General features: G+C 38.9%; 1 protein-coding gene across 6 annotated transcripts in view; it reads right to left on the reverse strand.

Moving 5' to 3' along the window:
* The window catches only part of LOC140469206 (dual specificity testis-specific protein kinase 2-like), a 93711-nt gene that overhangs the window by 60047 nt on the left and 7430 nt on the right, over positions 1 to 26234 (reverse strand). Inside the window, exon 1 of one of the 6 annotated variants that reach the window (XM_072565516.1) lies at positions 851 to 872. The exons of 4 other annotated variants lie outside the window; for them this stretch is intronic. In XM_072565516.1, the coding sequence (XP_072421617.1) occupies positions 851 to 860 (10 nt within the window). In that variant the 5' untranslated portion in view covers positions 861 to 872. Of the gene's footprint in view, positions 1 to 574; positions 594 to 850; positions 873 to 26234 lie in introns of those variants that run through there. One more of the 6 variants, XM_072565519.1, reaches the window with a different exon arrangement.

The raw sequence follows: 26234 nt of genomic DNA on the forward strand, positions 1-26234 counted from the left end.
AAAGTAGATACCAGTATCAAACCACAAGGTGTAGTCCACAGCAGTGTTATTTCATACAAGCTATTGCAATGCAGCTCTTAATCACTTCAAGATTTTAACAGCAGCCTAATTGGCATTGCAATTGCGTAAGCAGACATTCATAAACACGTCTGAAACGTCACACGTCAGTTTATCAAGGTAGCAATAATCTTGTAATTCCAATGGGGATTTTCCTAACTTTGCTAATGAAATTTCTCCTGTTCAGAACTCAGCAGTTTTTGTTCCTTTTCGAGAAAAGATGCTAATACATCTTAATCTACTTTCTCACCCTCTGCAACGGGGCATTTCCAACAATAGGCAGACTTTGTCATCTTGTATTATCCGTGCAGGCTCAAGCTATGTGCCTGAATCATGTAAACATCAACGTTTCTAAAAACAAACTGAACCTGAACAATAAGCACCTTGCCCCATTCCAGATAATTGTAATGAACGTGCAAATAATAAAAAAGGGGCTTGAAAGCAGGAGACAAATGAGAAAATTAAAATTCTGAAAACACAATAGGTTAATGACAGGGCAAGAAAGATAATGTCTTACTTCAAGTACAACACGACCATCAGTTAGAATAATTTTCAAACCCGGCAGACAGAAGCTCAACCTAAACAAACAGAAACAAAGAACCAAGGATGCAGGAAATCAGGAACAAAAATACAAATCTATTTCTGTAGAAGCTCAGAAACTGCCAATTCTGTAACTGAATGTTTCCCTGGTCTGATTTAACATACAGCAGATGATTATCAAGCCAAGCAAGCAATCTCAGCAGATGCTAACTAAGCTCAACCTGAAGTGAAGAATATAACAGCCAGGGAATACCTTCAGGCATCTGACAAGGAGGTCCTTCATTGTGCTCTTCGGAACCTGCAAACTTTGCCATCGCTGCTGTTTCAAACAAAGCATTTGTAAACTATTCGACCTACAGTCTGCTTCTAACAGGAAGGAATCAGGCAAACCACAAGAAGCACCTCCGCAAAAGAGAACCAGCAGAAAGCAAAAGCTTTCATCCTGCTGTTGACCTTTGAGATAAGAACAACTACCACACAATAGTGACTCTTGAAACCAGGCAAGTTACTGTGATAAAATAACTAACTGTTCCATGCATTGCAAATTGCGAACTCTGATAGATTGGAGCTATAACCCAGGCTGCTGGTGTGAACAAAGTTAAACTTAACTGAGTGAGTAAATATGCTCAGCAAATGGAACAGATTAGAATCTCATACTCTGTAACTTGCTAAGAGTAGCTAATCTTTTAAAGTTCAAAAGCTGGAAAAAATGCCCGGGGAGGGGTGCAAGATGTAATCAAAATAGAGGTCAGCATTTATAAGTTTTTCAACTATATGAAAATGATCACTTTTGACCCTCCTCCCCACATAATTCAAGCAGAGTTTTTCTCTTTTATCCATTCACAGGATGAAGGCATCACTGGCTAGGCAGCATTTATTGCCCATCCCTAATTGCCCAGAGGGCAGTTAAGAGTCAACTACATTGCTATGGGTCTCAAGTTACATGTAGGCCAGACCAGATAAGGATGGCAGATTTCCTTCCCTAAAGGACATTAGTGAACTAGATGGGTTTTTCCAACAATTGACATTGGATTCATGGTCATCACTAAGACTTTCAATTCCTTTTGTATTGGATTCAAAATGGTAGCTGTGTTTCTCTTTCCCTAAATGCTACCAGAGTTACTGAGTTTCGCCACCATTCTTTGTTTTTCCTTTATTCAAATCTCAAGCATTTGCAGTATTTTCTTTAATTTAGTGTAATATTTGATATGACTTGCACACATATGCTGCTCCATTCTAAATCCCACTCACCTATCATTCCCCAATCTCTTATATTAGCCTAGTATTATTGGTTCCCTCTCCAAACTACAGAGCCCTGACCCTTATCTACAAATCGGTTCATGATCTTGCTTCATTCCATTTCCTCCAGATTTTCCTTCCCTCTTAAATGGCCTGGACAGGATTTACCCTGCAGAAAGCCAGTCTTGCTTCCATATGGAACTAAAAATCCTGATCCTTGATTTTAACTTCTACTCAACTCCTTGCATAAACCTTCATTCCCAACATTGGTGGCAGCATCCTGAACTGCCTCAATCTGACTCCCTCACTGAATTTCTCTCAATATTATGTGTTCTTAATTTGTAATTCCCAGATATTGGAAAAGTAAGCCATTCCCAGAGTTGTGAATGGGTTCCATTCTGGAGTGTATTTGCAAGTTGATTTGTACGCAATGCAGCACCTTGTAAAGCAGCTGTTCGTAAATACAGGAAATGCTTATATTTTGCATCTTTAAATTTACACCCTGCACGAGATCATATTCATAAGTATGAATATTTGTAAGTCAGACTTCTGTAATCACATTTAGATTGAAAATCTGTGACCTCTATCTCAAGAAAATGACTACACTGAGCACTACAATGGCCTTCGCTGCATGTGCAGATAGGCTGGGTGACATATATTGGCTGGGTAGGCTTCAGGATTCTCGTGTGTGTGCACATTGTGTACACAGTGACATCAGCCCCAGAGCATCTGCAGACTGCCTGACATTTACTTCAAGTTAATTCCTTTTCAAAAGTGATGTCCAATCCCCCATGCCAACTCAACCTGTTCTCTTGCTCCGTCCCTCTCTTGCTCTGTCCCTCTCTTGCTCTGTCCCAGTACGTTCAGCCAATTCAGTTTAGAGATGGAACAGGGAGAAATTAGCTGCTCAGGAGGAAAGAAAGCCTCATTACAATCACTGTTTAATAATTATATTGGTGACAGGCAGCTACTATTGTCAGTCTGTCACTGGATAGTGACATACATTGTACTGGGTTCCTGTGCATGTGCGATAGCTGCTCCATCTGGTGATGGCACTCACAATGAACTTTGTCTTCAATTCTAACTCGTGGTGCTGCCTCTTAAGAAGCCTGGGAAAGCTGCTGTCATTTTACACAAAACTTGACTCTCCAATGTAGCCATGAATGTGGCTCACTCAAACACTTAAACACATAATTGATTCCTGGTCATTTCGTTCCTACCTCTTCACAGACAATATAAAGTCTCCATTATTAAAATTTGGCCAAAACCTGTCCATTCAATCCAGCCTTGAGCAACGATTCCTGATGTCTTCCTTCACCATTTACTTTCATTACACCAGTTCAGTAAAGCAACATTAACTTTCATTATACATAAATATGATCTGGATTTGCTTACAACTTCCAACTTAAAATCAAACTGAACGTTTTTTATCCTTTCTTCCATTCGGTCCTTCCCCATGCCATATTCACCATCACTTTCTTTCCCTTTCCCTTTTTCTCTCTTTCATTTATAATTCATTCTAATTTCTTTCTCATTCCCACATTCTCACATACACTTTTACAGAGATTTAAATCAAAATTACAGAACAAATACCATTCAGTCCAGCTAGTCTATACCTGTGCTTATACTTCATAGGAGTTTTCTCTGATCCTACCTCTTATGACCTTCTTGCCCATCTCCTTTCTACCTCAACTACTTACATTGCTTCCCTCCAAATGTAGCTACATTATTAGTTTGGTATCACATCTTCAGTCAACTAGTTTTGAAATATCCAAAATCTTTCACCTTTCCTTCTTTAATACATGGCTTAACCTCTCTGTTTGAATAACCCCTTTGTTGCCAATCTTTCTTTGACTTGGCATCAATTTTTTGTCTGACTTGAGTCCTGGGAAACACTATACTATGTTAAAGACAATATATAAATGCAAATTGTTGTAGCCTAATTTTTCTCTCCTCAGTTCAAGAATTCAAGTAGGCAAGGTGAATTTTGATTCTGATACTTGTTTGGATCTGAGCAACAGATCATTGCCAACTTTGTGTGAACTCCACAATGTCAACCGCATCTTAACGTATTTTAATGTGCATTTTTCATGTCTTTTAAAAGTATTGAGGTGTAACTTACAAGGTTTTAACTAAAATAAAACTATAAAACAAGCAAATAATTGACACATTTGATTTTACAGTATGAGTAATAGGGTAATAACTTGCTGTGTGCTTGTTCTTAAACAGATCCCACAATAACATTATTGTCCAAGGAGACAAAGGTAGCAAGCTTCAACTAGCACCAGAATAAGAATGTTATTTTCTTATTTGTTTTAATGTATATGTACAGTATAACAGTTGTTATGGTACAAAACTGCTAATCAGAAGTCATCTGTTCAAAATCTCACTAGACAAGTTGTGAAGCTGAATGTAATAAATCTGGTGTTTTAGGGTTTGTTCCAACAAAACAAAATTGTAATGAAAACTTTCAAATTGTTATAAAAGATCAAGGATTAATAAATGTCATTCAGGAACAAAAGATTGCTGTCCTAACCCAACTCCAGTTCAACACACTGACTAAATTTTAGCAGCTTCAGACATAACCTACCATAGAATCCCTAGAGTGTGGAAACAGGCCATTTGGCCCAACAAGTCCACACTGAACCTTCACAAACCCATTCCTCCACCCTATATATACCCCTAACTAATGCACCTAACCTACACATCCCTGAACACTATGGACAATTTAGAATGGTCCGTTCACCTGACCTGCACATCTTTGGATTGTGGGAGGAAACCCACGCAGACACGGAGAGAATGTAAAAACACCACACAGACAGTCGCCCAAGGCTGGAATTGAACCCGGGTCCCTGGTGCTGTGTGGCAGCAATGCTAACCACTGAGCCATTATGAAGATCAAAAAAACAGAAGCAAATGCTTCTGTAAAGAATCAGGCCTATCTCCAGCACTTCAGGGCAACAAGGTGTGTCAGTCAGGATTTGCAAAGAGGACAAAAATTAGTTGATGATGTTTTGGTGTTTACCTTGACATTAACTGATACACATCCTTCGAATCTTAGAATGCCTACAGTGTGGAAACAGGCCTTTTGACCCAACAAGTCCACACCGACCCTCTGAAAAGTCCCACCCAAACCCATTCCCCGACATCTACACCTGACTAATGCACCTGACCCACATATCCCTGAACACTATGGGCAATTTAGCATGGCAAATTCACCCAATATCTTTTGAACCGCGGTAGGAAACCGGAGCACCCGGAGGAAACCCATGCAGACACGCGGAGAATGTGCAAGCTCCACACTGGCAGTCGCCCGAGACTGGAATCAAATGTGGGTCCCTGGCACTGAGGCAGCAGTGCTAACCACAGAGCATCCACATTGCAGTTTGAACCAAAGGTAAAGGCAAACCATAAATGCTAAGAATTTGAAATAAAATAGAAAATATTGGAGGTGCATCTCAAGTTAGTCTATACCCAGAAACAAAAATAGCTCCATATTTTGGACGAAGTGAAAAAAAGGTAGCATTCAAAATATTAACCTGCCTTTCATTTATCAGATTAATCTGCTTTTTATTTGCTCTGGTATTTTCAATTTTTCTGAAAAAAAAAGGAAACAACAAGGGAGCATTGGAGACAAAGCTGGAAAGGCAAGACATGTTAGAGTCTCAGAATATAATTATCAACACAAACAGAATGCAATAAAATACTCCTTTTATACATCTCTTGGTAAGATGACTGTGCAAAAGCTTTTTGAATTCACTAAAATAATTTAAATACACACAAAAGCCTTTTTTCTTAAGGAGATCTTGCATTTCTCTACCTTTCAAATACAGTTGGGGTAACTGAACCACATTATTGATAGTACTATAAACTAATTTGCTCACTTGTGTTAGGATCCATATGCTTACAATGAATTAACCGGGTCCAGAACAAATTTAAATTAACTACAACAATAAGTTTTCATTTGTGCAGCACCTTTTGCATTGTAAATGATACAAAGTGCTTCATAGGAACTGCATTAGACATAGACATAGTCAATGTCCTAAGAAGGGTTACACCTGAAACGTCAACTTCTCTACCTCCTGATGCTGTTTGGCTTGCTGGGTTCTTCCAGCCTCCCGCCTGTCTACGTTAGACATAAATGAGCAGTAAAGAACGGGAGTCAGGGACAGTCACCAGAACCTAATCAAGTGAAATTGGAGATCGCGGACACAGTCACCACCAAATAAAGGAGCAAAGAAAATGGAGAGAGGAGGAGCCACCAGTACCTAAAAAAGTAAGTAAGAGGAGGTCCCTGTGAATGAAAAAAAGTGAGGTCAGCATCTTCATAAAGAGTGGGAAAGACAGAAAACTGGGACAGCAGTTTCATAAACAGGAGAGAGAGAGAGAGAGAGAGAGAGAACAGCAGCTTCATAAACAGGAGAGACAGAGAGAGAGAGGGAGAGAGAGAGAGAGAGAGGGGACAGCAGTTTCATAAAGAGAAAAGTAGACCTGTGTGAGGAAAACAGTAACAGTGGAAGCTAAAATCTGGGTAGATTGTGCCTTCAACCTGTTTCTATCTGTCACAGCCAAAATGGGACATCCAAGTTAAACAGGGAGGTGATTGATGGGCATTTCTCTTTTCATTGGCCAAGTGGTTTAAGTCAGGAGACATTATTGCAATTTGAAGTGTATCAGGTATAAAACCCATGTTTAAAATAATGAATACCCAAATTAATTAATGAAATATCACATTGGTGCGGGTGTCTCAGAGATGTTCCCTAAAGCGCTCTGCTAGGAGGCGCCCGGTCTACCCTACGACCCACCCTCCCATTCTGGCACTTTCCCCTGCCACCGCAGGAACTGTAAAACCTGTGCCCACACCTCCTCCCTCACCTCTATCCAAGGCCCTAAAGGAGTCTTCCACATCTATCAAAGTTTCACCTGCACATCCACCAATATCATTTATTGTATCCGTTGCTCCCGATGTGGTCTCCTCTACATTGGGGAGACCGGGCGCCTCCGAGCAGAGCGCTTTAGGGAACATCTCCGAGACACCCACACCAATCAACCAAACCGCCCCGTGGCCCAACATTTCAACTCCCCCTCCCACTCTGCCGAGGACATGGAGGTCCTGGGCCTCCTTCACCGCCGCTCCTTCACCACCAGACGCCTGGAGGAAGAACGCCTCATCTTCCGCCTCGGAACACTTCAACCCCAGAGCATCAATGTGGACTTCAACAGCTTCCTCATTTCCCCTTCCCCCACCTCATCCTAGTTTCAAACTTCCAGTTCAGTAACTGTCTCCTTGACTTGTCCGACCTGCCTATCTTCTTTTCCACCTATACACTCCACCCACTCCTCCTTGACCTATCACCTTCATCTCCTCCCTCACTCACCCATTGTACTCTATGCTACTCTCTCCCCACCCCCACCCTCCTCTAGCTTATCTCTCCATGCTTCAGGCTCACTGCCTTTATTCCTGATGAAGGGCTTTTGCCCGAAACGTCGATTTCGCTGCTCGTTGGATGCTGCCTGAACTGCTGTGCTCTTCCAGCACCACTATCCAGTATAATGTTTTGAGTAGTCTGGCCTGGTCCATAACAGTAGCCAGAATGCCTGATACTTATTCATCAACTTCCTTTGTATGGAGAGGTTGAGGTTAGGGTGCAGTCTAAGTTAACAATGCAAAGACATTTCTGCAAGTTTCATTTTGGAGTTTTGATGTTGACTCTGAGTCCACAGGAAAAGCTCATCTTGGATGACTTGGCACAGCAACACCGTGGGCGGCACAGTGGTAGTGGGCGGCAAGGTGGCACAGTGGTTAGCACTGCTGCCTCACAGCGCCAGAGACCCGGGTTCAATTCCCACCTCAGGCGACTAACTGTGCGGAGTTTGCACGTCCTCCCCGTGTCTGCGTGGGTTTCCTCCGGGTGCTCCGGTTTTCTCTCCACAGTCCAAAGATGTGCAGGTCAGGTGAATTGGCCATGCTAAATTGCCCGTAGTGTTTGGTAAGGGGTAAATGTAGGGGTATGGGTGGGTTGCGCTTCGGCGGGGCGGTGTGGACTTGTTGGGCCGAAGAGCCTGTTTCCACACTGTAAGTAATCTAATCTAATCTAATCTAATCTAAAAAAGGGCAGGGTTTCCTTCAAAAGCAACTGCACATCAGAGGTGGGAGAAATCCTCCAGAGAGGTAACCCTCAGCCAGCAACTTAACCAAAAACTCAAATCATCTGCTGCATCTGGCCTGTCTGCTGCAGAACTGTTGGACTCAGATCAGTACTCACAATAATCTGCAACAGTGCCAAAAGTCTAGCATACACCTTAGATCACAGATTTTTAAATTCATTTTCTTCATGGTGTTACAGGCAAGGCCAACATTCGTTCCTCATCCCTCATTTCCCAGGAACTGAGTGTATTGCTCGCCCGTTTCAGAAGGCAGTTAAGAGTTAATCGCACTGCTGTGAGTCTGGAGTCACATATAGGCCAGACCAGGGAAAGAGAGCAGATTCCCTTCCCTAAAAGACATGCGATAAAATAAATGTCCATTGTACATTTTCTTGTTCTTACTGTGTACATAATAGAAGTAAGTATCTCAATTCAAGGAGTTTGCTTGTTGCTAGCACAGTTTTGCCAATAATGACTTTATCAATTATGATTTCGGAATGTTTTGATTTTTCCTTCCATTTTATAACAAATTATGTCTCATTCTGATGTCAACTTATAAAGCATTATATTGTGTTTGTTTATCATATTTTTACGTTGCTGGCTGTCCATATTTCCTCTCCTGAAAACAGATAAAATAATGTAAAGAATAGTGTCGAGAAGATACAAAATATCAGTCATTTTTAAAAAGTGCAAATGAAGATACAAAATATCAGTCATTTTTAAAAAGTGCCTTGTGACAGAAGAGAAAGAGATTTGCTTTCTGATACAAAGATACTTGTGAAGAACAAGCAAAGGAGCAAGGGGATTTTCATTACAAATTGTCTGCTGCCGTTTGAAAAATGTACTTCCTCTCATTTACCCATTATGACTGGCAATGACTCACGGAAGCACAAATCTCCCTGGGTCATCCAGCTTTATACGCTTTCAATTTACATTCAGTTATGTTGAATTGAACATTAATATTGTAGACCATAAAGATATGTAGCGGAACCTTATGTTGCAGTAAGACTAAACATAAATTTCTAAATTTTCTAAATTTCTAAAGCATAATTTCATGCAGAATGTAAACTCTAATGATATTTTTGGGTTATCATCCTTTATGCTATTCTCCCTTAGTTTCTGTTTTTAATGTTTAACAGTAATTCTTTATCATTACACTATTCAGTTTTATCTTTATTACCCACTGTTTTATTGGCTAAAAAGCAAAGTAGATGAGTATTTTTTCAAGCACATTGGAAGCCTATTTTCTGTAGAATAACACAGTTGCATTATAAGGGTGAATAGCTCAATGTCTGTTCATGAAAACATATGCAAACCGACTCAAAGCCTTAATAAAAGGCCAGGAATAAGTCAATCCATCCTAACGATAATAACCTTGATGTTAATCCACCTACAGTTTGCAATATCTCTCACTAAGATTAAACAGCTGGAGAGCAGATGGTTCTCTTAGCAACAGGCCAAACCAAATTGTTGCTACTACTCATGTAGCCTAAGTTAGTTCATAACTTTAACAATGCCTTCCTGTTTAATACCTCTCCTATTTTCAGAAAAGAGACTTGACATGAATCTTTAAATTATAGACCCTGACACCTTGCTTCCAAAATTGGGAAACTGCTTGAAAGTATTATAAATGACAATGCAAGGGAGCATTTTGAGAAGTGAGCTAACCCAAGACAATTATTAGACGGAAAGTCCAAATCTGTTTTATTTCTTGACAACTTAACACACCTCAAGCTAGGGAAAAGACAGTAAATGTTATCCGCCTTGATTTCAGGAAGACGTTACACAATATCCAACATTACAGCTTAATGAAAAGGGTTTGAACCTATAAAATAGATGCCATATACTAAAGGAAATTGCACTTCAGGTATTAGAGTCCAATTAACTCATCAAGCTTCTTTGGAACATATGAAATTTATCATCTAGATCAGTAACAGCAGCAGATACATGGGATCACCATCACATCAAAGTTCCTCTCCAAGCCACACAAGGCATCCTGACTTAAACTATATTGCCATTCCTTCACTGTCACTGGGTCAATATCTTGGAATTCCCTGCCTAACAGCACTGTAGATGTACCTGCATCTTATTGATTGCAGTGGTTCAAAAACATGGTTCACAACCACACGCTTGAGGTGAAGAGGAATGCCAGTGATTCCCAGTTCCCATGAAAGAATAAAACAAATTTGGGGTTTTAATGGATAGGTCACTGAAATCTTTAGTCCAATGCCTCTGATGTTAAAAGACAAACAGAAAGTTGAAATGCAAGATAAAGGATGAACATATAACTCATTTTAAAAAACAGAACTCATTTTAAAACTATCAGGCCTACCTGATAGATAGCCACTTAAAGCAGTTAAGAGCCTATTAAGGTTTGTTAACAAAGGGGACAGGTGTAACTGACTGGAGGCAAACCAGGGAATCAGCACTCCAAGCAAGTGGAAAGCCCTCCCTGCTTGTATGGCTGAAGGAGTAACCACATTTGTCCCAGAGGAGATTCTTACCCCCGCAATCCTCAGCTCTCCATCTCCCACGAGCAGTGGCACCCTAACTGCAGAAACCATTGGTTATTTAAACTTTGTTGCAGAGAACAGGACTCCATTTTCAAACTTCGCTGCCTCATGTAATTTACACTTTACTCTGCTGCAGCTTTCAAGCTTAGCAACCTCTGGTTCACCCTACAGCTTTAAGAGTCCGTGTATCATCCTTAATGAGGGAAAATCACATTAAGTGCCGGTTTCTGACAAAGTGCAGGTCTCTGAACTTCAACTGAATCTCACAGCAAGGTACAATAGCCTACAAGAAAACCCTGCTCTACATTTTCAAAACTACGTGCAGTTTTAGTGTTACTATTTAAGAAAGAAACTTGATGAGACATAGGGAAGGATTAGACAATTGACCCCACGCCTGAAGGGAATAATGGATGAGGAAAGATTAAATGAAAAGAATGAGAGTTCTGGCAACAAGCACTGCATCCACTTGATTGAATAACAGTGTGTGTTGTAAAAAGAAATCTACATGTTAAAATTACAATATGTTTCAAAGGTTCGTGCATCTCTGTTTATCATGCTTTTAAGTAATATTTGACAATGTAACATGGCCATAATTTGATAAGATTTTCTTCCAACATTTGTGTCAAAAAAGAGCTGAAACTACTTTACATCAATGCAAAGTATACATGTCCCAATGATCAGTGCCTCTTACACTGATAGTGTGCTAGTGGAGCAAAGCTCCTAATGCCAACAGCTCATTATTTACAGCTCCATTCATTGGGCAGTATAGAAGGCTCACATTTTTGGCCATCGTAAAAGCAGAAATCCAATGTACCAACAAAAATGTCTATGAATTATATACAAATTACAATGCGGGAACAAATGATGACAAAGCCTGTCTGTATTGGTGTTTATTCTGAATACATACTGAAATCAATATTCCAGTCTGTGCAACTGTCTGTGTGGAGTTTGCACATTCTCCCCGTGTCTGCGTGGATTTCCTCCGGATGCTCCGGTTTCCTCCCACAGTCCAAAGATGTGCAGGTCAGGTGAATTGGCCATGGTAAATTGCCCGTAGTGTTAGGTGAAGGGGTAAATGCAGGGGAATGGGTCTGGGTGGGCTTTTCTTCGGATGGTCAGTGTGGACTTGTTGGGCCGAAGGGCCTGTTTCCACACTGTAAGTAATCTAATCTAATCTAAAATATCAGTTCTAACTTCTTATCTCTATTCCTATTCCCATTTCCTTCACCCCTTTTTCTAACCTATTCTTAAATATTCATATTGTTTAATCTTCAGTCTTCAACTTTGGTAATACATTCCCAATGCCTGAGAAAGTTAAAAAAAATCTACTCTGTCCAGAATCTTTTACATTTCATATCATATTTATATTTCTTTCTTCCTATCCACTCAACCTCTGTTACTAACCATCTTTTTTCTATCCTTGTAATAGTAGAACTGAAGAAGATTGAGCAAAATTATTTGAGCATCATCCCTAATTGCCCAGATATTAGTTAAAAGAACTACATTGCTGCAGGCTTGGACTCGCAAGTCGGTCAGACCAAGTAAGAATGGTAGTTTTCCTCCCTAAAGGACATCAGTGAATGAGATTAGTATGTCTGACAATGGGTAATGGGTTCATCACACTCTTAATTCCAGATTTTTATTGAATTCAACCTCCACCATCTACCCTGGTGGAGTTCAAGGCCAGGTCCACAGCAGATTACCTGACTTTGTGGATTAACAGTGTAGTGATAATACCACTAAACCATCAATTCCCTATACCAGGAGACAGATGAAACTGGCTTCATTTTTCCATTGATAACCTGAAATGAGAACAAGACGGTGAACAGGAATGGAACTTTTAAATGCTGTTAAGTTTACGGTGCATGGGTGACTAGTAAAATCATTGCTAGATGAATTTTGGTACAAGTGTGAATGGTCTCCTGGTGCTTGAGCACAGCAGAGCACTATCAGAGGAGGATGAAATGATCATCTCTATTGCATACCACAAATAGGGCAAAGAATGACGCATTTCATTGCAGTCACAAAGAATGTTCATCAATTACATTAATGCGATGGATAGATCAGAAAAGAGACTGTAAGGGATTTCAAAATAAATATTTGAAGGAGGAAAGAATGGAATGAGATAGGAAGAAGATGTTCAAAATTTGTGGCAGGTAAAATGGGATTAGATACAATTAGTTATAGAAAATGGAGGGGTATGAAATTCTTATCATGCTTAAGTAGCTCCTTACATCCTAATTCTCCAGCAATGGAAAACTAAATGCACTGTACCTTCTGAAACTAACAACATTAGGAAGCTTTATAGTGGTTTAAAGCTGTACCATTTATCATTCTCTTATGTACAATACAGATTATTAAGTGGATGCTTGTATGGGATACCATTTTTATTTGCATCATTAACAATCCAAAAGCGTACACCATGACATCACCATCTGTTCCGCATTCTGCTTTTGTAACGCTTGAATAAAAAACTAACAAGTGGAAATTAAATTCCACTTCACCGTATAGTGGAAATTACCCAACACTTGTGTGTATCCCCTTACTCCCTTATGCTAAATACAACCTGCAAAAACAACTGATGATTTTATTTCTCTCACATGACTTCCATTATCAAGTTGTCAATTAATTGGACAGTTAAGAAGGAACAGAGGTGAAGTATGCCCAACCCAAACCACCATCCTCTACCCACAGCAAAAGTGAGGCTCGTGTGCCAGCTAGCACATTACGTTCTTTTGGAGATCTTAAGCTCACTGTTTTACATCAGCTCATGGTCCACCAATGCCTTGATTTAAATTTTCTTTTATCTTTGTGTGCATATCCTACTTGCTCTCTACACAGGGTTTCATCCCTCCATATCTCCGTAAATCTTCTCATCCAAAAACCTTCTGACAACTCTGGTCTCCTTCAGTCAGTTTCCTTGTGTATTCTCCATGCCACTCATCCCACTATGAATAGCTGTAGCTGCCTGTGCCCTGTAATTTCATCCCTTAAGCTGCATGTGCATATTTTGTTATATAGAATTCTGGACTACAGTATTGTAATTGTACGAAGCAGCGAGCAAAATCTAATTGTTAGACGTTACTAGAATATTCTAATTCTAAATTGCGTTTCATCCACCCTACCGCATTTTTGAAAAGGACTGAGGAGGGCTCAATAGTTTAAGGTTATTGACAAGTCTTCTTGATTTTCATGAATTGTGAGGAGGGTGGTGGGATTTGAAGATCATGCAGGATTCTGAAGATTGAGGGAGAAATTTTGCCAAAGGGCCAGAGGAAACAATTTTGTTCCACCTGTCCCCCAAACAATGCTGGAAAAGCACTTAATCTGCCGGATGTGCAGCTCCCATCTCTCCTTTAACTTTTGGATTCCTGAATCATGGGATAAATGACCAAAAGCCATCAACTTCAAATGGCTGTTAGATACTGGGGAAAGCAGACTCATTTAAATGTCATAATCATGGGCCCAACTTTAAATTTAATGTATACTGTTAAGTGAACTGGATGCAGACCTGCCCCTGCCCCTCATAGGGGTTTAAAGGCCATTACAAAATGTCAAGATGTCTTAAAGTCTTGGTAGAGTCATGTCTGATAATTTTTTTTAATCTGGTTTGTAAATATTCACTTACATATTCTTTAATAGATGTACGCATTATGTATTCACATTTGTTTTTAGATTTTGAACAAGGCTTAATTTTTTTTTAAGTGCCGATTTAAATTGCTAATTAAAACAAAATGCAAGTTATTCTTTACGTTATTTTGCCTTAATTGAAGTGAAGCATTTGCATTCATTGCATCTAAAACAATGAAACCTGATCTAGGTCTACAGCTGTCGAATTTATCCTGTGCTTGAGTTATTTTGAATTGTGTCTAACATAGGGCTATATTGTCTCTGCTTGACTGCCCCACTCCTTGCCACCTCCATTGTTACGTGTCACAGACTGGGATGGGGTCCTCCAGTTAATTCAATAATTGTAACTTTCAGGCTCTTATAACTCCAACCTTTAATAAAAATGTTAACCTAAGGCTCAGTCTGCATTTTTTTTGATAATTGTGCTGAATTTCCAAGAGTGAAAGGTCAATGGAAAAAAAAATTACATTTGCTCTCTCCTCTTTTTGATTTGTTTTTCCCAAATTTCTTCTCTAATTTGAAAGTTTTGTACCATTGGAAGGCCGAGTAACCCATGAACAGCTTCAGACACATGACCAGTTCTCCTTTATATTTAGTAAAAGGGATATGGGGCCTCTGGCTAAGCCAATATTTATCACCCATCACTAATTGCCCAGGTGAAGATGGTGGTCAGCTGCCTTCTTGAACCATCACAGTCCACCTGACAAAAGAACCCAAGACAAAATGAAATGCAACTTGTGTCTGTGATCCAGAACACACTGTCTGAGCAGCTCATGGAGACAGATTCAACTATGGCTTTCAAAAGGGAATTTTGCAAAGCATCTGAAAAGGAAGAAATTGCAGGATTCCAGATAAAGGGCAGCTAGGGAAGGATTTGTTGAACTGCTGCTGCAGAGTCCTGCATAGTTACAGTAGACCAAATGGTCTTCTTGTGCGGTGTTGTTATTTTATTACTCTATTGTGTGCGCACATGATTTTATACAGAGAAAAAAATGGCTTGGAATACTACGCAAAGTAATTCCTGTGGTTGAGAAGATTGCTAGTTTCCTTACTGCTGCAGCAAAGCTAAGGCAATGAATGTTGGATGAAATAACTCCACCGAGGCTGATATCCGATCACCAAGTCACCCTTTATTTGTCCTAGACACTGATCCAGAACCCTCAGCGCCAGCTCTCAGAGTGAACAGGATGTCTAACACCTTTGTTCTTATCTGTCAACCAGGGCTTCCTGATGGACCAAATTAATAGCCTCAATCAAGGAACTCATATTCTGTGAAGTCCATCTCACTGACCTTGTTACAATCATTACAGCAGACTAATGTTTGTGAAAGTTTTACATTAAACCATTTAATGAATGACATCCCTGTATCGCTTCCTACTATTCCCTACACTCAGCAGCTTGCTTACAATTGGGGTCTTTACTTTCAACAACTAATTAAATCAGTTTCATGCTAATTTATTTCTACATATAATATAATAAAATTAAAAATGTTTTGCTTAGTGTAAAACTCCTTTAACACAAATTGAAATGATTTTGTTACAAATGCTCTATTTCCCTCTCTTAAGTTTATCAACAAAATTGATCTCTTGTAATCTGCCTCATTTAAGTTTTTACAGCATTGTGGGTTTGTGGTCTTCCACAATTATTTAAAGGTCAAACACAAATTGCAAAGGAATAGGTCATTAAAGCCCTCGAGCCTAGTCAACCATTCAATTAGATTATGGCTGATCTGTGTCTTAACCTGGTTCCATAATCCTTCATGCCTTCAACTTAATAGGTACTCACCATTTTCAATACTGAATAAAGTGAGTGGTAAACAACACGAGTTTTAGTATTAGTTATGAACATTTCACAAGTTCAGTCAAAGGCTATTATTCAAAGAATTTCTTTTTGAACATGTGTAGAAACAACAAGCTTTAATCACATAGATACACAAGGATGTTAACAATCACCTCAGACAATTGCTCAGTTGTTAGGGAGAAGAATGAGCAATAAAAATTTTACAAAGCAAACTAACATAACCACAAAAGCAGAAATTGCTGGAAAAGCTGAACAGGTCTGGCAGCATCTGTAGACAGAAATCAGAGTTAACATGTCAGGTCCAATGTATTAAATGTATCATCGGTGAATGAGGTTGGATGATTGAATGTTGAGTGATGGGAGAGGGGGGATATGATTTCCAAATTTTATCCTTTTTCATGTATACTTTGGACAATGAATGAAAGCATGACACAGGTTTATTGATTTCTTTATCATAGCTGAAAAAAGACACTAAAGCCAAGTATGGCATTCCAGTGCAAGGTGCAGGGATTAAAACTGGGAGGAAAAAAAATCAAACCATCATGCCTCATTATTGGGACAGTTGAAAATATGGATGGGATGGGAAAAATCACAGGGACTACACACCGCTGCAACAACTTCCAGATATATTGATTGCTGCATACCAAGCACTGGCTGAATGTCTGACTGTATAGATCGTTTCCAAACGAGCCGACATATTTGTCAGCTGAGTCATGGGAGGAGCATATTTGTCTAAAGCATGAATCATTTTTTCCACTCTAAACAAAACTAAATTATTAGTTCTTTTTTGATTGTTGGATTACTATTTTTAGTTGATGTCTGTTTTTGCTAAAGGCACTACAGGATGTAAGTGTGATTATAATAATCATCTCCACAAATAATTGATGCAGTTCTCATGTTCACATTGCAAAGTGCTAACTGTGAAACAGGACAGTATAGGCAGTGGCCATTAAAATGGCCTCTATATTAATTCTGTTTGTTCTGTTATAACAGTCATTTAATGAAGTATAACTCAGCATCAACCAGGCTATCATTCAATTGGCCTTAAAACATTGTCTGTGAACACCATTTTCATTAAGTGTTGTTGAACAATACTATTTTTAAAAATTATGACTGATTGATAAATTCTGTGAAGCTCAGTCTTCTACACTCACAACTCAGATAAATGGAATATTGAAATCTGATTTTGCTCTACTTTGAAAACATGGTATCCATCAGCTGTGAATCAATTTATCTCATTTCAAGTCCCTTCTGTCACATTATAACACCAAGGGTCAAGTCTTTGAGATGCTAATTTTGTTATTAAAACTGAAAGATTCTGTCACATTTGAGGATATTCTGCTTTGGTTTAATATTATTAATGGATCAAAGACTGTAGTAGTAGAAGTGGGCTCCAGTTTGTGAGACACTGGCATCATTGCAGGAAAAAAATGGAAGCTGTAGAGTCGTTCAGTCATAGAGCTGTACAGCATGGAAACAAACTCTTCAGTCCAACTCGTCCATGCTGACCAGATATCCTAAATTAGTCTAGTCCCATTTGCCAGCAGTTGGTCCATATCCCTCTAAACCATCCCTATTCATGTATGCATCCAGATGCCTTCTACATATTGTAATTGTACCAGCTTCCACCACTTCCTCTGGCAGCTCATTCCATACACACACACCCCCTCTGTGTGAAAAGGTTGCCCCTTAGGTCCTTTTTTAAATCTTTGCCCTTTCACCTTAAACCTAAGCCCTCTAGTTTTGGATTCCCCTACCCTGGAGAGAAGAGCTTGACTATTCACTCTATCCATGCCCTTCATCGTTTTAGAAACTTCTATAAGGTCACCCCACAACTTCCGATGCTCCAAGGAAAATAGCCCCAACCAATTCTTCCTCTCCCTATGGCTCAAACCTTCTAACCCTGGCAACATCCTTGGAAGTCTTTTCTGAACCTTTTCAAATTTCGCAACATCCCACCTATATCAGGGAGACCAGAATTGAATGCAGTGTTCCAAAAGTGGACAGTTGATATCTGAATGATTCTGAATGATTCTGGGGCTACAGCTAAATAACTAGAAAAGTAGAGATGGTTTTAATTAAATAGTGGGCAATAGATCAAAATTAGGAAGATAGGAGAAATCAAAGAATTAAGGCAAATCTAGAGGGAAGTGTATTAATATGGGATAAACAATTATGACAGGAAAAGATAAAGGTCTCAAATCTAATGTAAATCTACAGATATGGCTAAAGGTGTAAAAATAATGAATGAACACAGTTAGAGACTCTGTATCTGAATGCATGTTGCATTAAAAACAAAATAGATGACTTTATAGTATAAAGGAAGAAAAACAAAGAACCATAATTTAATCTCACAGAATCATAGCTGTGCAATGACATAGATTGAGATCTGGATATTGAAAAGTGTATTTCATTGAGGAAGAACAGGTAGTTAGGAGAAGGTGGAGCAATGGGTCTGTTATTTATTTATAATAGTAGCACAACAGGGAGGGTTGGCCTAAATTCAAGATATGAGGATATAGACGCAAACTTAGACAGAGATGATAAATAATAAAAGTGGAAGAGAAATGTGGGCCCAAGGCTAGTATTTCAAACTTGAATAAGAGCAATTGTGAAGACAATATAGCAGAGCTAGCTGAAGGGAAATGGCAAATTTGTTCAATGAAAATGTCATTATAAATGCAGAAGTGGACATTTAAGGGAATATTTTAGAATACACTGAATAGATACATTCCAATGAGAAATAAAAATGCCATCTATGGTTAAATAAAAAAGTTAAAGACAACATGTAAACAAAAACATATAATGATGCAAAATTTGATGTCAGGTTGTCAGAACGTAAAAAAAACTAACAAAATTAGTCATTATTATAAAATTGTAGGAAAAGTTTTCTATTAATATAAAAATGGATAATGTGAATTCTTATAGATACTTTAAAAAATGTGTGAATTAACAAAGTGAATGTTGATCATTTACCAAGTGAGTCTGTGGAATTAATAGTGAATAAAGAGGGGGATGCCAAATTAATTGAATTGGTATTTTGTATCAGTCTTCAATATATCAGATCAAATTGACATTCCAGAAATAGTTGTAAATCAGGAAACGAACGGAGGCAAGTACTCTAGAAAATTACAATCATCAGGGAGGTGAAAGTAAATAAAGTGTTGGAGCTGAGAGCTGATTAGTCCCCTGGACCTGATGGACTTCATCCTAGGGTCATGAAAGGTACAATGAGTGAGACAATTGATGGACTGATTGTAACTTTTCCAAAATTCCCTAGATTTAGGAAAGGTTCCATTGGATTGGAAAATAGTGAGAGTAACCCCTTTACTGAAAAAGGGAAGAAGACAGAAAGCAGAAAACTACAGGCCAGTTAACTTAACAACTGTCATAGTCATAATGTTAGAAGCTGTAAAAGATGTTATAATAGAGCACTTAGAAAAGTTTAAATTAAGCAGGCAATATCAATATGGTTTTGTGAAAGGAAATTACTTCTTTGAGTAAGTAACATGTGCTGTGCTAAAGAGGAACTTGTGGATATACTTTACTTGGATCTCCAGCAGGCATTTAGTAAGGTGCCACCTTAAAGGTTATTGCATAAAATAAAAGCTCATGTTTTGTGGGCTACCTATTGACATTAATAGAAACCTGGCTAGCTAACAGAAACAGAGAGTAGCCATAATTTTTCTAGTTGTCACGATAATAATAAGTGGTGTGCAGTATGGAATGCTGTTGGGGTCTCAAAATTTACCATTTATATAAATGACCTGCATGAAGGGATCAAAGGTATGATTGCTAAGTTTCCTAATGATACAAAGATAATTAGGTAAGTAAATTGTGAAGGGAACATAAGGAGACTACAAAGGAATGTGGATAGGTTACGTGAGTGAACCTCAGGCAAATGTGAGAAAATGTGAAATTGTATATTATAGCAGGAAAAGTTACAAATCATACATTCATAAAGATATACAGCACGGGAACAGACCCTTCAGTCCAACTCATCCATGCTAACACCCATAATAAATCTAGTCCCATTTGCCAGCATTTGGCTCATATTCTTCTAAGCCCTGCCTATCCATGTACTCATCCAGATGCCTTATAGATGTTGTAATTGCACCTGCCTCCACTATTTCCTCTGGCAGCTCACACCATACACGCATCACACACTGCGTGAAAATGTTGCCCCTGAGGTCCCTTTTTAATATTTCCCTCTCACTATAAACCTATGCCCCCTTAGTTTTGGACTCTCCTACCCTCGGGAATAGACCTTGTCTATTTACCCTATCCATGCCCCTCAAGATGTTATAAATCCCTATAAAGTCACCCCTCAGCCTCTGAAGGTCCTGGGAAAATAATTTGAGTCTATTCAGCTTCTCCCTATAGATGGTGAGAGCTTGTAGATTCTGAGAAGATCTGGGTGTTTTTGTGCATAAATCATGATAATATGAGGGTACAGCTAATGCAATGTTATTGTCTATTGTAAGGGGAACTGAATATAAAAGTAAGGAGGTTATGCTTCAGTTATGTAAGGCATCTGGAGTCCTGTGTACAGTATTGATCTCCTTATTTAAGGAGGGATGCAAATGAGCTTAAGCAGCTCAGGGAAGGTTTACCAGACCTAAAAGTGTCATGCTGACTCATGGGAACTCTGCTGGAGTTTAGAACAGTAGCATACTTGACTGAAACATGTAAAATCTGAGTGTTCTCACAGGGTGTAAGCGGAAATGGTGTTTCATGTTTTGGGAGAATCCCAAACTAGGGATCTTAGAATAAGAATAAGGGATCTCCTCTTTACTTGCCATCAACAGAGCTTTTTTGCTATTAGCTTTTGAAAGTGGGCCAACCTGGGCTTATTCCAATTACGGCAATTTTATATTTTGAGACTTGCCAAACACTGTTATTTCTTTGAAACAGAATCTGTGAAATACCTTCAGAACTGTAATCAGCGCAATGATTAAATAACATGCTAATGTCCCTGCTAGCAACACAAACTCTATTAATTTGCCCCCCCAAGTAGTTTGAGCTGCTCTTGAAAAATAGTTGCTTCTTCCAGGTTCTAGTTAAAGGTGTAAACAATGTATATATAGCATTCACTCTTAGCATTGTATTTCAGTTAATCTTTTGAGAGTACAATATCACTCCCTAAGTACATGAAGCTGAAAGACTGCCATATAACTGTTTCTCAGAGGAAAGTAGTTCAATTTGAATTATAGCGTGGAAAAGTGAGCGCTGTTCCATGTCGGTGATTCCCTCTCAATTTCTAATTTTCTTTTAACTTATGGCCACTGAGTTATCCACTTTCACACAGTTCACTTTCCAAGGATAATATGATATGTTTCATTTGTAACTATGTAGTTAATAAAAGCAGGAAACATCTTACTTCAGCTAGTTTATGACATTGCTCCCAGTATATTGTGTTCAAATTCTGAACTGGACCAGATCTTGCTGGAGTAGAGCAACTAGCAGTGCGTGTTATTATACTTTTTTTCTAGCTTTGTTCAAAATGCATGCTTTCACATTACAACTTCTTTGAAATGTGAACTGCTAACACTGTGGTGAGGGACAACACAGAATCTGCAATCTCAGTAAATAGTGCAACCAATACCATGTCTTCCAACCAAAGTGATTCAATGACTGAGAAAGAAATTAAGGAACAACTGAGAGTAAGTTGAATTGAAGTTAAGTAAGATGTATAGGCATGAAGAAAGATTGAATTAAGAAAACACAGAAAGAGATCAAGAAACAAAGAAGAAAATAAAGGTTCTTAAATTTTAAAAATATGGATTTTGGCCAACATGCGAGAGGGAGATTGTGATGAAAAGGTTGATTGGCATTGCATTAACAATTTTCAAAGTAATAAAGGAGTGCTTGCAGTTTTTAAATGTCATGTTTAATTTCATGTAGTATGATTGATGGGCAGTTAATGTGAAAATTCAGAAAATTCCTAAAAAGTCACTGGAAGGCTAAGAGCAAGATCTGCACGTGTTAAGCAAAAACAAGCAATGTTATATTTATTGGCAAATTCTGGAAATTCACAATTTACAGATACCTTAATCCTTGAATTTGCTGGCTGATTTGCACACCAAAAGCATCATTTGCCATTGACATGCAATTATTTATACAGCAAGGTTCTGCCGTTCCATGTGAGATTGAGCTCCAACTGCTTGACCAACCTTGATAAGAGTGATTTCCTTACAAAATATTTTTCCATAAAACTCAAAATGCATGGAGACCTGTTGTGATCACCATTAGTTTACTGACTAGTCTTGACAAATAATAGGAGGTAATTATAAAATAGGCAGAGAGATTTATAATTTGCGTTGGTTTTGTACATGATGTGCATTTTTCGTAGACAAATGGGTACTGTAAAAGGTAATGGTTCTGAAGTGGTTCATGTTTATGTTACATAAGCTCCACCCATTTTATCATGTAGTCTGTGGGTAGAGAGCAGATTGACTCTTGCTTTCAGATGTTGCAGACATAGGTCCTTGTAATTATGTCTGAACAAATGTGGTTGCAGTTATTGCTATCATGCAATAAACTTTCTCACTATTTAAGAATAGTTCCTCTTCTATAGAAGCTCTAAGGTGCTGTGTTCTCTAATCACTGGGGAGGCCTAAGGCAAAAGAAACAAAAAAGAATATCGGTGGCAGTGAAGTACCTCCAACAGTACCACATACTGTGAGTGGTAATAACCACAAGGTACCAGCAGAGATCACTTGAGAAGATAGCACATTGGGTAACTCCTACCTCAGGCTGATTAGACCTTGCAAATCATATGGTATGATACAAATGTGATGTAGTTATGACTCGTGTATATAGTATACAGGGTTCTTACTAAGTGGCATGCGTATCAGTAGTGAATTGCATTTATACAATATATATCAATGACTTGGATGAGGAAAATGAATATCCTTTAGGCAGGTTTGTGGATGACATAAAATAGGAGGGAAGACAAGGGGTAAGGATGACCCTAAGAGTCTACAGAGGGATACAGATAGGTTCAGTGTGTAGACAAAATCTTAGCGTATGAATATAATGTAGGAAAATATGAAGTTTTGCAGTTTAGCAAGAAGAACAGGGAAGCTGACTATTACTTAAATGGAAAAAAAAACACAGAATGTTATAAAACAGGGGTTTGGTGTTGCTTGTGCACAAATCCCAATAAATCAGCATATAACTTCAGCAGGTAATCGGGAAGGCAAATTGAAGGTTGGCCTTTATTTCAAAGGGAATGGTGTATGAAATAAAGGGAGGTTTTGCCAAACTATACAAGGCACTAGTTAGACCACACCTAGAATACTGTAAACAATTTTGATCCCTGTACCTGAGGAAAGATACTTTGGATTGGAGACAGACCAATGATTGTTCCCTAGATTGATCCCAGTTTTGGAGGAATTTTCTTTCCAGAAGAGATTGAATCGGTTTGGGCTGTATTTGTTGGCGTTTAGAAGGAAGAAAGGTGACGTTATTGAAACATATAAGAATATTAAGGGTCTTGGTCTGGAAAATACGGAGAGGTTGTTTCCCCTTTTGATAGAGACTAAGACCAAAGGATATAATCTCAGAGTAAGGGATTACCCAGATAAAACAAAGATGAGGAGGGTTTTTTTCACTCTCAGAGGATGGTGAATCTGTGGAAGTTTTACTGCAGAGGGCTGTCAGAGCTGAATCATCAAGCATATTCAAGGCTGAGATTTTTAATCATGAAAGGATTTAAGGGTTATGGGGAAAAGGTGAGAAAGTGGAGTTGAGGATTATCAGTTCAGCCTTAATCCCAATGAACGGTAGAACAGACGTGATGAGCCAAGTGGCCTATTTCTGTTCCTCCGTCATATGATCTTACAGTCTTTCAGCACAGTTAATGTGTCACATCCCAGCATGGACTTGTTATAAACAAATGGAAGCAAAGTCTGAGATATTGGAAGAGTATACGAAAAGAGTGAGCAAAGTTATGAACTTTAGGGAGTGTCTTTAAATGATTCTGTTGCTGAAAAGCCAGAGAAAGATGCAATGACAAGTGGCTGTACCAGTCAGCTATTACTCAGGCCTGCATCCATCTTCTTCAATGAAAGTTGCAATATAGGTTGAACATAATGATGCTACGGAATGGGATATTGAACAATCCTATTCATAAGTTCCATTATACAACACCAGCTTCACTTTAACAGCTAGAAAACAGGTCAGTTTCTGGGCTGCTCCATTATAAGACATAGGAGTGGAAGTAAGGCCATTCGGCCCATCGAATCCACTCCGTCATTTAATCCGGGTTGATGGGCATTTCAACTCCACTTACCCGCACTCTCCCTGTTGCCCTTAATTTCTTGCAAGATCAAGAATTTATTATTCTCTGCCTTGAAGACATTTAACATCCCAGCCTCCACTGCGCTCCGTGGCAATGAATTCCACAGGCTCACCACTCTCTGGCTGAAGAACTGTCTCCTCATTTCCATTCTAAACTGACCCCCTCTAATTCTAAGGCTGTGCCCATGGGTCCTAGTATCCCCGCCTGACGGAAACAAATTCCCAGCGTCGACCCTTTCCAAGCCATACATTTCCTTGTAAGTTTCTATTAGATCTTCCCTCAACCTTCTAAACTCTAATGAATACAATCCCTGGATCCTCAGCCATTCACCATATGTTAGGCCTACCATTCCAGAGATCATCTGTGTGAATCTCCGCTGGACACGCTCCAGTGCCAGTATGTCCTTCCTGAGGTGTGGGGTCCAAAATTGGACACAGAATTCTAAATGGGGCCTAGTTAGAGCTTTATAAAGTCTCAGAAGCACATCACTGCTTTTATATTCCATCCCTCTTGAGAGAAATGACAACATTACATTTGCGTTCTTAATCATGTTAACCTTTAGGGAATCCTGGCCTAGCACTCCCAGATCCCTTTGTACTTTGGCTTTATGAATTTTCTGTATTCTTTTGTTCAAAGTGCAAGACCTCGCATTTGTTCACGTTGAATTTGATCAGCCATTTCCTGGACCACTCTCCTAAACAGTCAAAATCTTTCTGCAGCTTCCTGACCTCCTCAGTACTACCTGTCTGTCCACCTAACTCCGTATCATCAGCAAACTTCACTAGAATGCCCCCAGTCCCTTCATCCAGATCATTAATATATAAAGTGAACAGCTGTGGCCACAACACTGAACCCTGCAGGACACCACTTTTTTTTTTCTGTTTTTCATATTAATGAAAAACCTTAATGAAAAATTTCATATTATGAGCCCATAGTCATTGCTGAAACCAACTAGTCTTGCTTTCCTTTCACCTCATGCTTGTCCATTAATCCTTTGTTCTTTTCCTCTTGACAGAAGTTTCTAATTGATGAGATACATTTTGAGTCTTTCTTAAACTTTCACCCTGTTGTGATTAATCCCTTTAATAGTCACATCATTTACAGCACACTTACACACAAATTTCAACAGAAGCCACCCCATACTTTCTCTGACTGCCGCAAAATCTGTGCCAGGTATTTTCAGATAATTTCAGAAATAGGAATCATTTCAGCAGCATTCACACCAGCTCTTCAACATTTAGAAATAGCTCATATCACTCCTTGAAATCTGAAAAATTGGTGTAATTAACAACTTCCACTAAAATGCTCTACATTCACTATACAATGGTGCATTTCTGGAAAAATTAACACACCCCAACTGAACTAGAGTATTCCACCTGCAATATCAATATGGTAATGCCTACTTCTGATTTTCTCCTGTGACTCTTAAAGGTTGTGATTCATGCTCAGTTTTACAAGGAGGCTGGTGTGGGTTGTGGGGGAATGCACTTTCTATAATTTCAATCAAATCTTTTAGTGCATTTCTTATTGGCAGTTTTGATAGGATTTTTGACCTTATAAAATTAATGCTTTCCTCACTTGAAGATGCGCAATTCACTCCCTAACACTCTTTCCAGCAGGAAGGGAAACAGTGTGATTCATTTTTTTGCTGCACTCTGTAGCCTGAGATTCTATGTCCAGTTATGATGACTCTACTACAGCGAACTCAGGACAGATCAGGGTTTTAATCTGGTTTCTGGTTTCCATGGTTCAGTAATATCCCTCATCCAAGTTGTTCACTCACTGACCCATCAAAGAAGAAATCACCACTCAGTTGGCCACCTAATTCACTATTTAAAAGAAAACATGTGAGTTTGGCCTATTTAATCACAACCATGGCGACAGCTAATGTAATCAGTAATATGTATAATCAGTATACCATGGTATTACTGAAAACACACTAACAATGGCTGGTATGTTTGTTACCTTCAGCACAAGATTTCTGACATTAAAACTCCATGAGG

This window comes from Chiloscyllium punctatum, chromosome 49, assembly GCF_047496795.1.
Source record: "Chiloscyllium punctatum isolate Juve2018m chromosome 49, sChiPun1.3, whole genome shotgun sequence".
Classification (NCBI taxonomy): Eukaryota; Metazoa; Chordata; class Chondrichthyes; order Orectolobiformes; family Hemiscylliidae; genus Chiloscyllium; species Chiloscyllium punctatum.